The 15,017-nt window shown below is 48.9% G+C and overlaps 1 protein-coding gene across 2 annotated transcripts in view; it reads left to right on the top strand.

The window, feature by feature from the left end:
- PHF2 (PHD finger protein 2) overlaps positions 1–15,017 on the top strand; it is a 54,300-nt gene that overhangs the window by 12,193 nt on the left and 27,090 nt on the right. For both annotated transcript variants that reach the window (XM_030227969.2, XM_030227970.2), the window contains exon 2: positions 12,179–12,264. In XM_030227969.2, the coding sequence (XP_030083829.1) occupies positions 12,179–12,264 (86 nt within the window). The remainder of the gene's footprint in view (positions 1–12,178; positions 12,265–15,017) is intronic.

Here is a 15,017-nt window from a genome sequence, read left to right as displayed (position 1 = left end):
ATGTGTATAAATATATACATGGATGTATAAATACACAGGTACAGGTAGTTGTTGCTATACAAAGTCAATGATGTCTGGGGCTTTGCTGGTGTTTAGTTTATTTGCATTTATCTGCCATTAGTCACCCAGGTACACTGCCCGTGTCCAGCCTGCTCCTGCCGTGCTGAGGCTGTGGATGTGGCACACAGGATGAGCATATGCTCAGTGCAGTCAAGAGGAGTGAGAAGGAACATGAAACACAAAGGAGTGGTGTTGCTCAGAGTGTTGTGGCTTTTGGAGGACAAGTCACAAAATCAGAAATTCCAGAGGGATCCATTGGTTACAGGTGGGAGTTTGTAACGGGCCAGTGTCACAGGAGTTTGGTGAGCTGTGGGTCCTGCACAGCTGGTGTTACAGCAGTGGTATTTATTTGCAGTAATGTTCCTGTTGGAGGGAGAAACGGAGCGACAGGATCAGGGCAAGGCTGCAGTTTGTGAGGGTTTACAGGCTGATTTCCTGGAGTGTATGTGCTCATTTTTAAACGTAATTCCTAGAATTGCAGAGGGCAAAACATAAGGGATGTTTTACTGAGCAGTGCTTGGTAAACAGAGGTTTGTACTGCAGCACAGCTCATCCTGGCTGCTGCTCCTCAGGGCTCAGGTTTAGCCCAGCTTTTGGGATTCCTTCTGCTGTGTGGCTCTCCCAGAAAGGTGGCCTGCCTGCTTGGCCACCTGCAGGGTGCCATTCCTGAAAGAGATGCTTATAATCTTCAGATCCTTGGGCCAGCAAAGAAAGGCTGAGGTTAAGCCCAGTCTCATTTGCATTGCTGCTTGCTGCCACACTGGGCTAGTGGCTGTCAGGGCTCACTCTGCTATGGACCAGTCTGCCACAGGAGTTGGCTCTGTTGGTCTGTAGGGTTTGGATACATCCTGGTTAGAGAGTTGGCAGTGTCCACCCTCGTCATCCCTGTGGATGTGTTGTACTGGACCTTGAAACTGAGACCTCATTCTGTAGGGTCTCAGAGAACTGAGCAGTGAGCCCTGGCTGATTTTGGGGGTTCTGAATTCCAGCTTTGATTAACAGATTTGTTGCTGGCATGCACAGGTTCTAGTTAGGCCACATAACAATGTGATGCTGGCAAAGACTTGGGCTGTGCAGTAGGTGCAGGTTGCTGCAGTCTAGAAACTTCATTTATTTCTGTTTGGTTGATTTCTTTTTTTCCAGGGTGGGTGATATTTCTTTTATACAATGTCACCAGTCAGTTTTTGCTGAGGAACAAAAGGCACATGCTAATAGTAGATATTTTTGTAAAGTAGTTTGACCTGTGCTTGGGCAGAAGGTGCCCTGTGAGTGAAAACACATGAAGGCTGGATTCCAGCACTTCTCTGTGGAGGATGATTTGTGCTGGGTTCGTACAAGGCTGGTCTGACAGTGGGCTGTTCGCAGGGGCTGCCTCCTGGAGCTCTTCATGGAGCAGTGGTCAACAGCTGAGGTGACACATTGCGTGAGGAAGAAGTGCTGAGACACTAATATCACAGAATTTTGTTGGTCATACAATAATTCAAGGATTATTTTCCCTGAGACAATTCTCTTTCCTACTCCCTTCTGCACTGGGCAGAATACAGCCTTGTGGTTTCTAAAATGCTCATGAAAATCAGTCCATTCCTGGGATCTTTTGTTTCCTACTGTGCTTGCCTCAGTGCACGTGAGAGAATGCACTCCATCACTCCATCCCCCAGTTATGTGCAGCAGATAAACAAGGATTTATTTGATCAACCCAGCACTAATTCCACAGAAAGTTTTGCAGTATGTTTGAAGATAGAAAAGGAGGTTTTTAGGGGTCTGTAGAGTTGCCTGTGCAGACTGGGATGAGCTGGGAGCTGGACGGAGGAAGGGTAAAGGGCAATTTTCTGCATGAGTCCACTTTCTGGTGTATGGTCACAAACCTGCCACAGCGTTTACACCTAGGCAGGGCCCCAGGGCAGGACTCCTCTTGCAAGTGCCCTTTGCTCTGTAAAGCTCTCAGTGACCTCAGCAGCATCACCTTGGTGTCCACCCCATTTGTGTGTAGATCTCAGCCATGGGGAAGCTCCATGTGAGAGGTTGTTCAGCTGACAGAGGCTCTGGCTAGGAGTGTCCTGTGAGGATAACAGGTGTGAGGAGATGGAGCTTATAAGGTGAGTGTCAGCCTAGTCTGTTGAGCAAACTGGCAACAACCCCCAGTGCTATGCACTCCATCAGGGTGTGGAGCTGCTGCTTTCCTTAGGATGGAGCAGAAAGGGTTTGGGGACATTAATTAGTGGTGGCATTGACAATTCTGGGGAACAGTTGGACTCCGTGTCCTTCAGATTCTTTTCCAATCTAAATGATTCTGTGATTCTGTCATTCTGCTGGGCCAAGGGTCCTGTGTGGGTCATGGGTGGAGGGTCTGCTGTATTGGTCACAGAGCTGAGTGCCAGAGACTGGGGAGATGAGCTGTGGGGAAGGGCCCTGCACTGCACCTGGCTGTGGCTGTGCAGGGGGAGCTGGGATGTGTGCTGCCTGCTCACTAGCTTTGTTTCTGAATTCTGTAGAGTGCAGTGTGGCTGCTCAGGTGTATCTGTTTGGAGCTGTGTGGCAGCAGAGCAGAGCTGTGTGGATGGTGTCACGCCGAGTGGGATGGGTGTTGCAGCTCTGCTGCCTCTGTGCTTCTGGCTGACACCTGCATGTCAGTTGAAGATGAAATAGAAACTGTACACAGAGAACAGAAGGTGACTGGTGAAAGGAGTGGGAGAGAGGAAGAAAGCATCAGAGATGAGGCATGTGCAGACCAGTTCACTTTTCACACCTGCAGCCAACTGGCTCAGCCCTTGGGGCGGGAGCTCCTTGCAGCACCCTCTGGGGCCAGGCTGGGATGCCCTGGGGTGCTGTGAAGGGCCTGCACAGTGCTGGTGTCTGCTTTGTCACCTCCCCTGCTCCCAGGCTGGGATGAGCCCTTCTTGCTCCCTGCAGTAGCAGTATGGCCACCCAGCCTGGAAAAAGTTTTGGATGTGGCCAGATTCCTTTGTGGACCAGTGCCACTTCTTTCAGTGGAGTTACACAAGGAATAAATGAAACTTAACAGAATGATTTTAGAGGAGAGATATTTTTGTTCTGTTTGTTTAATGGACTTCTTGACCTTTTGGGTCAAGAATTTGGAACCTTTAATTTGGGCTTGGCAATTTTTTCCTTCAGTTTTGTTTTATTCCTGCTTTTTACCACTCTCTTTCTCTGCTTCCCTCCCTCTTGGCTTATTTCCCATCTGCTTTTGGGAAACCCAGTGCTGAGAAGGAGGAGAACAAACATCAGGGCAGCTGTAATCACACAGGGCTGAGCAGCTTCTCTGCTGAACAGGCTGAGACCAGTTTCCAGCAGCAGCAGCACCTTGGCACAACAGTGGGTCCACAGATGTCCTGTGCCCAGCTCAGGTCTTTCACATGGCAGAGGATGAGCTGGCACTGCCAGGGGATAGGGCAAGAGATATGTTACTGTGCAAAAAGGGCATGAGACATTCTCCCCAGTCAGTGGTGAAAGTGTTCACCTCTTCAAGGTGTTGCCTCTGAGGTCATCGAGATGACAGGCATTGCAGTCAGCTGGAATTGTGTGACTGATTGTTGGGGTCAGTCTCTAAGTCTTTAATTATTTTAAATTATATGACAGCAAGATTGAATAGAATTTTGAGTTGACATAAAATAATTAGAGGGAAAAGAGTCTCATCTAGCACTTTTCAGCCACGTGTGTTTCATGAGAGAGTCATCTGCCAGCAGTAGGGGTCAGGAGAGTGGGCTTCACTACTGAAGCAGGGTGTTTTTCCTTGCTCTGTACATTCCTTCAGTAAGAAGAGGTTGTTGGAAAACGTAATCCATTCTAAACTAAGCAGTAATTCTCCTTCAAATTATTTCTTAATAAAAAAGATAACATCTTAGGTAGTCTCTGATTTAGGCACACTGCATTTTAAATCTGTCCTAATTATAGTGCTCATCACTTAACATTTATTTAATGAAGATCCTCATTTATAAGGACAAGGTTGGCAAATAGGAGTTAATGCCATTATAACCCATGAGTCTCCCAAAGGAAACAAATCAAAAGCTCTGAGAAGGAAATGAAACCTTATTATTTATAGCAAGGCAAAGCACAGAGTCACCAGCTGTACCTTTGTGTATGTGGCTCAGGGGCCTGCAGCAGATGTGCTTTGGAAAGGACAGTGCCCTGCTGCCCTGGGCATCGCTCCACCTGTGACACAGCTTCCCTTGAGGAGCCCCCAGTCCAAGGCTCCTGTCTTGCAAGTGGACCTTAGTTTTGTTTTGGTCTCAGTTTCTGATTCAAGACCAGACGTCCTCTCATCATCCGCAGAAATAACCACAGTGGTTCACCAAGGCCCAGAAATAAGGATGGAAGGAAGACATGCCAGTTGTCTCGGTGGATCTGGAATGTTGTGGTAGATGCACATCTCTGCTGCTGCCATTTCATCTCATGCTGATGTCAGAACTGCTTGGTTTGAAGGAGCACTGTCAGATTCGGAGGTGTTGACTTCAACACACACAGGAGGTGGATGGTTCCACTGGCTCCTCAAAAACCTTGGTCATTCTGAAAAATGTCTCACTGGTGGAATTCAAGTGATGGCAGTGAGAGTTATGTATCAGCCTAGGAGCCCTTAGAGCAGTGCAGACTTGCAGAGGCCCCTGCAACCCTCACAAATGTCTCCTTCCTTACTTGGAGGCTCTGAGTCTCTGGTGACTCAAGGGAACAGCTGGAGCTGTGTCAGGGAGGATTAGGGTGGATCTCAGGGAAAGGCTCTTCCCCCAGAGGTGCTGGGCACTGCCCAGGCTCCCCAGGAATGAGCACGGCCCCGAGGCTGACAGAGCTCCAGGAGCCTTTGGACAGAGCTGCCAGGGATGCCCAGGGTGGGGTTGTTGGGGTGTCTGTGCAGGGCCAGGAGCTGGACTCCATGATCCTTGTGGCTCCTTTGAGCTGAGGATATTCCATGATTTTATGAAGTCTCTGAAAGCTGTCTGTGTGGGCAGCACAGCCCAGCTCTTGCACAGAGCTGGGCATTTACAAAACACCTAATGAGTGTTTGTCCATTCTACAACAGCAGCCTCAAGGCCATGGGGCAGGTGTTGGTGGTGCTGCTGTCTGCAGGGGGAAAACTAAGTCAAAAAGATGAGCTCATTTCCTGGGATGAAAAGCAGTCCAAGCAATCTGATAAGCAGTGAGGATTGCCCCTGTGCCTGCATTCAGGTGTTGCTGAAGCTGCTGGGCTCTTGCAGGGACTGTGCAGATGCTATTCAGTTTGCAAGAGGAGGCTTTTTCTCTTTTCCCATCCCTTTCTCCCCACATTTGTGTTTCTGTGAGTGAATGAGAGGTGATGTGAAATCCTGTCTGTCCAGTACAGCTTGAGCTCTCTCTCATTTAGGCCTTAATTAAAGATGTCCATGCAGAGCACCCTCAGCCCTGTGCCCACACCAGCGCCTGGGTTCCTCCTGCTGTCCTTGGTCTTGGGTTTCCCGCTGGAGTGACACCAACTTGTGTCCCTGTTCTCCTGAATGACTCCTGAGCTCACAGCTTTGCTTTAACCCTACCTGACAGCAGGCTTCAGCTCTCCAAAATCTCTATTTCATGAAAACATGTGACTGATTAGATGAGACAAATCCTTTTGCTTAGGAAAAGGCTTGTTTGTTTGCTCTGGAGACATTGGAGAGCACACAGGAGAGAGCTCTGGTCAGAGTTCACCCTGTAAAGCCACCAGGAGACATGAACCCATGGAACAGCTCACTTCCTTGCTCTCAAAACAGCCTCCCTCTTTCCCCTTTTCTTCTTTTATTAACTTCTCTTGTGCTCACAGTGTTGGATGTTGCATTTCTGGATGCTGGGGTGGACACTTAAAGTTGGCCTGGCATCAAAACATAAAGTGTGAGCCTCTCCACTGCTGGCAGTGCTGCTTTTTTGCAGCACCTGTGGCTTTGTCCAGGTGGTAGAGGCCCCTGGAACTGGACAGGTGTCTTCTGTACAAATGACAGAAGTAAGTGAAATGACACCTTGCTAAGGAGGAGTGTTATTGTGCACACTGTGGCTGGTGACACACCGAGGAGTACCAGCTGCTCCTGGGGGATGGGGATGACCTCAGGATAATCACTAATTGTGACCTGTAAAAATGCTGTGAGCTCTGCTTCTGAGCTTCATGGACCTGTGATGATTTGTCCTCATGAGCTGGGGTGGAGCAGTGCTGGGAAGGGAAGGGAAGGGAAGGGAAGGGAAGGGAAGGGAAGGGAAGGGAAGGGAAGGGAAGGGAAGGGAAGGGAAGGGAAGGGAAGGGAAGGGAAGGGAAGGGAAGGGAAGGGAAGGGAAGGGAAGGGAAGGGAAGGGAAGGGAACGGGAAGGGAAGGGAAGGGAAGGGAAGGGAAGGGAAGGGAAGGGAAGGGAAGGGAAGGGAAGGGAAGGGAAGGGAAGGGAAGGGATGTTAGCCTATTTTTTTCTTTGGCTCTATTTATGTTTTCTTTGATTTGTTTTTTTTCACCATCTAAGCGTCTTCTTCTTGTTTATTTTATTTTTCATATTTTTCTATATTGTCTTCTCATTGATAATGGAGGTGACATGGTTTTGATAGAACAGACACTATGTGGGTTAATTTTTCTCCTGAATCTACCTAAAAGGTCACCTCCCTGCAGATGACAACCCAAGGCTGCCAGAAACATTCATGCTATAAAACCAGCTTAGTTTACTCCCCTTTTATTAGTGTTGCCTGCATAATAAAAAAATAATTGTTAACTTTATCAGAATATTGAAACTTGAACATCTCTTCATTGTGAACACAGAAACAATTTCATTTTAAAGTGGCAAAGGGCAGAGTTTCTAATAAAAATGTAATTTTTAGTCTCCGACTGCAGAAGCTTCTAATGTGCTAATTCTCCTTTAAGTCCATGTAACATGGGTGAGATATGAGCTTAAACAGCTGCAATATCAAAGCCTTTACTTGTCATTGTTATTTTTTTCCCTACAACAGTTTTGGTGAAATTCAAATACATTTTTAATAATATTTCCCTTTTATCTCATTATCAAATTAGTTTTACACTCCCTCAACACAAGCTAAATCACTTAATGACCATTTAAAAATCAGCCATTAGGTTGGTTGAAATTGTTCCAACAAGATTCCTGGATGCAGGACAATTAATCTCTTAGGTCATCTTTGCTGTGTTTGGGCAGAAAGGCTTTTTGAGCTGTGAGAGGTGGTGCTGGCTGCTGCTCCAGCATCCCACATCCCTGCCCTGCACAGCAGGTGCATCCCTCAGCCTCACGTTTGAGCGCCAGATATTGGAATAAAAATCCCAATATTGCAGAGTGGAGTGTGCCTGGGCTCGCCCGGCCTTAGTGCTCTGAACTAAAGGTGACTGCTGGGGATGTTTCACCTCAGAGACACCCTTGGCTGGTGGGAGTTAGGCACTCAGGATGAGTCCAAGCAAAGTAGAAACTCAGTTGACCTCTAGTGGAAAAAGTTCAGGCGATGGTGAAGAGAAAAGAGCAGATTCTGTCGGAGGGTTAAATCCAGAGTTTATTCCAAGGTGACACAGTTCTGAATCTCAGTAACAGCTCCAGCAGAATCCCGACTGCATGGTTCCAGTGCCTTTTAAGCCCACAGGGAGGGGGGAGGGAGAGGACAGGTGAGCCACCAACCAGGTGGGAGAGGGAGGGTCTCAGGGGACAATGACACCTGGACAGGCCAATGACCCCAGGTCTGAGGAGCATCTTTTGAACTTCTGCCAATCACACGATGCCCTTGCTGGAATGTGGAACTTGACAGACAGCAGTTAGGAAGAAGGCAAGGGGGCAGGGGGAGGGGAAGGAAGAAGCTTGCACACCTGAGAGACAGGATATAGCTTCACACCACAACACATCCCCAGTTCCTGCTGGCATGGCTGCAGCCCCTCAGGCATCAGTGGCCATGGCACAGCAAGTGGGGGGCTTTGTGGGGTGTCTGGGAAGGGTTTTCTCTCACAAAAGAATTATCCAGCCCTGGCACAGCTGCCCAGGGCAGTGCTGGCGTCCCCATCCCTGGAGGGATTTAACAGCCCTGTGGATATGGCCTGGGGACAGGAGTCAGTGCTGGCCTTGGCAGTGCAGGGGAATGGTTGGACTTAATGGTCTTTGAGGGCTTTTGTAACCTAAACTATTCTATGGCTTTGTGATTCTGTCCTTCACCCAGGAAAAATGTTTGCCTTCTAACTCAACAGTGGTATTAAGAGCTTTTCTCAGTTCTTCCCTGGCAATGGTACTACACTGACACTGTGGAATCCTGCTCCTGAGCACACTGCCTGGATGCTGAACATACTGCCTGGATCCCTAAAACACTGCCTGGATCCCAAACACAGTGCCTGGATCCTGAGCACACTGCCCAGATCCTGATCACACTGCCTGGATCCCAAACACAGTGCCTGGATCCCAACACAGTGCCTGGATCCCAAACACACTGCCCGGATCCCGATCACACTGCCTGGATCCCAAACACAGTGCTGGATCCACACTGCCTGGATCCCAAACACAGTGCCTGGATCCCAAACACACTGCCCGGATCCCAAACACAGTGCCTGGATCCCAAACACAGTGCCTGGATCCCAAACACACTGCCTGGATCCCAAACACAGTGCCCTGGATCCCGATCACACTGCCTGGATCCCGATCTCACTGCCTGGATCCCAAACACAGTGCCCAGATCCCGATCTCACTGCCTGGATCCCAAACACACTGCCTGGATCCCGATCACACTGCCCAGATCCCGATCACACTGCCCAGATCCCACAGACATCACCTGTGATCAAGCACTGGCTGTGATGCCATACCAGCTGCCTTTAGACCCATCTGATCATTTTCAGATGCCTGGTTTGAGTCTTTTTGATGTTTATTTCTCTTGGGCAAATGGGGTCAAGAAAAAAATCTGGTGGGACCAAAGTGAGTGTTCCCATGGGAAAAAGCAATAGAATAAACCACAGAGTGCCGTTTGTGCTGTACTTCGGGGGCTGAGGGGGAGAACACCACTCTTCAGTCACCAGAGATGACTTGGTTTTCTTCAGCTGGAGAAATGCTTTGATTCTACATTATTGGTGATTAGCCACCCCGAGAAAAATCAGTAAATTGGGTAGGAGATGCTTCAGAACTGGGCCCTGCTTCTACCACAGCTGGTAATCCCCTTCTGCTTTTTATTCCCAGGTGGAAATGCTCAGACCAACCCAAGGGTCAGTCACGGTCCTCTGCTACCCAAATCTTGCTCTGTAAACTCAGTACAGGCAGTAGGAAAACCTTGTTCCTCTGCTGGCAGGAATGGTTGCTTGGGGCTGTCTGGCAGTCTGGCTTTAACTTTTGGTGGGAATTTGGTTTCCTGTGCCTATATCCGTGTGGAAGCCACCAACAGTCCTGCTAGTGGCAGTGCCTGGAGAGCCCAGCTCTGCTGGGTGAGAGGAGCAGCACAGCCTGGAGTGGGTTGGTATTTTGGTTCCTGATCTCCCGTGGCAGTTCAGCTGGGAGATCCCTTGGACAGTTCCCAGTTTCCCACACAGAGGGGGCAGCAGCTTCTCCCTGTGAGCCGCTGTAAGTGGCCAAACCTTACTCCAAAGCCATGCTGTAGTCGGAAAAGTTGACTGTGTCTTGCAGGGGCCCGCTGGAGTTTGAGGTCAGTTATTTTTACTTCTCTGCCTTGTTCTCTGAGATATTTGACTCTCTCAGAACAATGGCTCCCACCACGCTGCAGCCATTGCCCTGTGCCACAGCTGCTCAAACCTCCTCCCATCCTGTGCCAAGGGTCTCATCTCCTTGCTTTAGCTAAATATAGCGTTTTCAAGCTCTTGCAGAGAGCCTAATCCATACCTTTACTGAGCTTAGCCAGCTGAATTCAGTGTCATAAGCAGCTGACACAGCTTTGTGGGTAGAGGAATCCTCTACATTCTCTTACACTGGCCCTGATCTACCAAGGTTTGTTTAATTTTTCTACTGATTAATCTGGTATTTTTCTACTATTTTTTCTGGTATTTTCTACCAATCTGATATTTTTCTCTATATATGTACAGGATTCTGAGGACTGGATAGTTGTGATGGTGATTTTTCCTGTTGGCAAACTTCAGTTTTCTGTGCTGGCTTCCCAGGGATACACAATAATTTAGTATTTTTTCAAGTAACTGTTTAATGAAGAAAATCAGCCAAATCTGCAGTTGCTTTGACACAATTCCAAAGTAATGATTTCTGTTCCCAGTCTGGCTTCACAGAGATGAGAGTGTCTGTAGCTTTAGTTGCAGAGCTTCTGTCACTCTGGGCTCTTTGTTTGGAAGGGAGCTGGCTCCCACATTGACAGTTGCAACAGGGGCACCATACCTACCAAGGTTTCTGGCAGGATCTTATTTTGACACAACAGTTACAATGGTAATAAAAAGGATGTGTTGCTGTATCTTAGCTAGTTTGGCATTTCCCAGCATGGCTGCAGCCTTGGTTTTGTTGCTGCTGTTCTCCAGCACCAGGTGTGTCTGTGGTTTGCGATGGTGACGTGTGCCACTGTGGGCCTCGGGGTCAGCAGGGGGTTCAAAACCACCTCTGGCAATGGGGGCTCACAGTGCATTTTAGCAGCTGTTCCCATGCCTCAGGTGTGCTTCTGTTGGTTCTTGGACACCTGCACACCCTGCCGAGGGCACACAGAGCCCTCGAGGAGCGGGTCCGGGGACTCTCATGGGAGGGGTGGGCACAGGATTGTGTGTTATCCTCCTTCATCAGCACCCAGGTCATGGCCTTCCTGCTTCTGGACCAGCACCAGGTGCTGCTGGTGTGTCCACCCTGTGTGAATTTCTCCCATTGCTGAACCGATTTTTGGGCACGCTGGTGTCCTGCAGAGCTTGAATGGAGCGAGAATGATCTGAGAGGTTCTGGGAGGTGCTTGGTAGAACTGGCTCACACTGCTGCCTGGCCTTTGGGATGGAGCAGCCATCCTCTGCTCTGCTTCCTCCGTGCAGAAACAGGAGCTATAAACTCTGAATTCCTGCTCTCGTCAGTGCTCAGCCCTGCTGGGGAATGCCAGGAGGCAGAATGCGGTCTTGTGTGTGGAGGTGGCACTGCGTGACCCCTGCCCATACCTTTTCCTTGGCAGAAAAGCAGTGTTGGTGTTCTCTGTGAGGTGAGGAGCACTGAGAGGTGCTATCTGCTGATTCAGAGCACTGGAAGCTGTTCCCTGCTCCCTGCAAAGCACTGGGGAGGCATTTCAGGAGATGAAGTAGAGAAAGCCCAGGAGAGCTCTTGGCATGGTGTGATCCAGCTTTCCTTGTGCTGGAGCTTAAGGTGCCTCTGATGCCTCTGGTGGGTGATCTTGACCAGCTAGGCTCCCATGGAGCCAAGACACCAGGGATGAATCCCACAGCACCCCACTGAATCCTTTTCCCTGTGTGGTGCCTTGCAGCCTGGGCTGCTCCTGACACAGGCAGCAGGAGCAGAGTCTCCTTTGCCCTTCCTCCGTGGGCAGGACAGTGCCATGCTGCACCTGGATTCTTTGGCTGGCTGCTTGGCACTTGGACTGTGCAGCAGCTTCTTGTCTTGGGTGCTTCAATGCTTAGTTGTGTGCTTGGCTTCTCCCCAGCCTGTGCTCCCACGGGATTGTCCATGGGTGTGCCCAGGGCTGCTGCTGGTGTGTCCCATCCAAACCCACCTTGGTGGCATCCTGGCACAGCCAGGAGTGCTGAGCTGGGTGTCTGCTCCACCTCCTCATCTTCCTACATTGGAGCAGAGGTGGGACACGACTGTGGAAGTTGTGCACACGGTATCCCTTGCCAAGATCCCTCTGGCACTTCACAGCTGCCCACACATATTTTGTGAAGGTGTGTTTTGTTAATTTGGTTTATGTGGGATGGTACTGGGAGAACTCTGTGTAGGTGCAAAATAGTCTCCTTGGGGAAAAAAAAATTCTGTGGGTCTCTCTGCCACATTTTTAAGGAGTTCCACAGTGGGCTAGTGGGTGGGCTTCTGGCTGGCTTTTGGAAGCCCTCAGGAATGTAGGCTACAAAACCACAGTCTGTACCAGTGTACACAGCCCCAAGGCTGGTTTGGGCAAGGTGCTGCTGGTCAGTGCAGCTGCATGGCAAACACATGGAGCTGTCATCCTCAATGTTATGCTTGGGCATGGTCAGGCTAATGTCAGATTTACTTTCTTGTGTTCTAGCTGTGTTGGTGTGGAAGAAGAAGAGGCACCAGATATTGACATCTATCATTGTCCAAATTGTGAGAAAACCCACGGAAAGTCGACCTGTAAGTACCCCTGTGCAGCCAGTCCCTGACACAGCAGGGTGGGGGGGTTTGAACAACAGTAGCTTTTTGTTTTGGTCATTACAAAAGGCACGCCTTAGTATCATGTGCCATAAGTATTGGAATTCAAACCAGAAGGTGAAGAAAGATGTCAGTGGGAGGAAGCTGCAGGTTGGATCATGGAGCTTTTGCTGCAGCCTTAGGCACATGTGTGAGCTCATGCAGGCACTTACCTGGAAAACTGCAGTCCCCGGCCCCACAAAAAAAGGTGAGTGTCCTTCCTTGCTTTAATTGTGCCCACACTCAGTAATGTGGGCTGGAAAAACCCTGTTGAGGCAGCTAAGTGCTAATAGAGGGAGTTTTGGAACCTGCATGGAGTTTTCTGTCTGCAGATGAGAAGAGTAAGAAGCAGTTTGTTGTGCTTGGCCTGGATATAGAATTGCAGCGATTTCAGTGTCAGTCAAAATTGTAGGATACACTGCAATCCTTGCAGTTCTTTCACAGGAAAAAATTCTCCTGAGCAAGTGACAGTTGATCTCAGTGGGTGTTTTGTCTGGGAAGGAATCGTGGGATGTGTTTGCTTTGGTCAGATTAATTCACAAATTCTTTCTCTTATACAATGGAGAAAAAAAAGAAAAGAAACCAATCCCTGTGAAAGATGAAATGCTTTGCTTGAAAACCAGTTATTATAAATAAGCAACAGTGCCAGGGAGGATCCTGCTGCTCTGCAACCTGAGGGCATCCTGCAGAGGAAGGGCACTGTGCTCATCTGCTGGAGCTGAGGGAACCCTGATGACCTTTTATTTAGTGTGAAATAAGGGATGACTGGAAAGTGACTCCTGTTGTGTTAAAATTCAGAATTTTTAACCCAGGCAATTATTTCTGTATTGCCTTAATTGTAAAAGTTTAAGAAATTTCTAGTGGGAATGGGGGGGAGTCTGAAGTGTTTGTTTTGTGGGCAAAAACCAGAATTGTATTTTCACTAGGATTTTTAAAAAATCAAATGTGAACTGGAAACCTGAATGACCTGCAGCGGCTGCTATCTCCCAGAGGGTCCAGCTGAGAAGCTGCCAAAATCCCTGTTGGGGGGCTGGTTCTGAAGGACTTAACAAAATCCCTACAAAATGTTGTGGTTTGAAAGGATCAGCCTTTCTAGTGTTTTGTTTGCCTGGTTACACAAATAACCACAAATCATTTTGAAGTGAATGATTTGGGATTGGAGGGGGGGTGATTGCAGGCACTCCCAGACTGTTCTAACCCAGGAGAGAAGAAGCAGCCCAGGATCTCCACCCTCTGAGTCTGTCAGTGCATAACATTGAGATGGGTCTGATACTTTGATTTCTTTCACTTTTTAAAAAAATTATAAATTATGAAAGCCACCTACTTTTCAAGGCAAGGGGAAAAACCCAGTCAGAAGCAGCAAAAGCCAATAATCAGGAATTGAATATCAGTTCTATAAAAACCAGGGTGCATCATCCTAGAATTCAAGACATAGCAGTTTTGATAAAAAGATTGCAAATTTAATGTACCAGCTCTGATGAGGACAGTTGAACTGACAACAGCATTCTGATGCTTTTTAAAAGGTTTCTGTCTATCCACTTCTTTTTATCCAAATAAAAATCCACTGATGTGTCCCAGAGCATTCAACCCAGCAGAAAGTGCTGCTGGAGCAGAGTTCCAGCCCCTGCCATGGGCAGGGACACCTCCCACTGTCCCAGGCTGCTCCAAGCCCTGTCCAGCCTGGCCTTGGGCACTGCCAGGGATCCAGGGGCAGCCACAGCTGCTCTGGGCACCCTGTGCCAGGGCATCACCACCCTCTGAGGAAACAATCCCTTTCCCATATCCCAACCATCACTGCCCTCTGGCAGTGGGAGCCATTCCCTGTGTCCTGTCCCTCCATCCCTTGTCCCCAGTCCCTCTCCAGCTCTCCTGGAGCCCCTTTAGGCCCTGCCAGGGGCTCTGAGCTCACCCTGGAGCCTTCTCCTCTCCAGGTGAGCACCCCCAGCTCTCTCAGCCTGGCTCCAGGGCAGAGGGGCTCCAGCTCTTGGAGCAGCTCCAGGGCCTCCTCTGGATCTCTCCAGCAGCTCCACATCCTTCTGATGTTGCAGCCTGCAGATCTGGGGCAGCTCTGCAGCTGGGGTCTTAGAAGGTGTCCCTCGACCCTTTTCCCTCTGGGGATGCAGCATGGTGGGAATACAGACCAACATCCATTCTGTAGGACAGCAAGGACACTTCCTTTTCTCTCTTTGAATACAGCATAGGCAGTTTAATGACATGCAACACCAATCATCAAAGAAGTGAAGTGAAACAATTTTATTTAAATATAAATCATTGCTCTCCTTACCTTGTGGTTTGGCTACAAGATCACAAGCTGCATAGTAATTTTCCCTGGTAATATGTAGAGTCGTGGATTCTGTGGAAAAAGGAGGCTGTTGTACTCTAGCCCATCCCTGCAGGGTACGCCAGGTCAGGGGAGTTAGAAGCTGGAAGAAGTGAAGGAGGGAGCGGCTTGGCTGGTGAATTCCATCTGCTGGAATTTGCATGAAGGATATCCTGCTGCAGGGCTTGGGCACTGCTGGGACATCGCTTCCTTTGCTTATTAACTGCTCCAGAATCTGTTTAGACCCATTATCCAGCACTATCAGCTCTGTAATAAAGGAGTAGGAGTTGTTCCAGCACCAGTAGTTCACTGGTAGGATTTAATTATTGTGAGATTAGCAAAGGGAAACACAGACACCAATTGTCTGTTATGCAAC

Source organism: Serinus canaria, chromosome 12, assembly GCF_022539315.1.
Source record: "Serinus canaria isolate serCan28SL12 chromosome 12, serCan2020, whole genome shotgun sequence".
NCBI lineage: Eukaryota > Metazoa > Chordata > Aves > Passeriformes > Fringillidae > Serinus > Serinus canaria.
The sequence above is the reverse complement of the archived record's forward strand: the minus strand, read 5'-3'. Positions and strand labels throughout refer to the sequence as shown.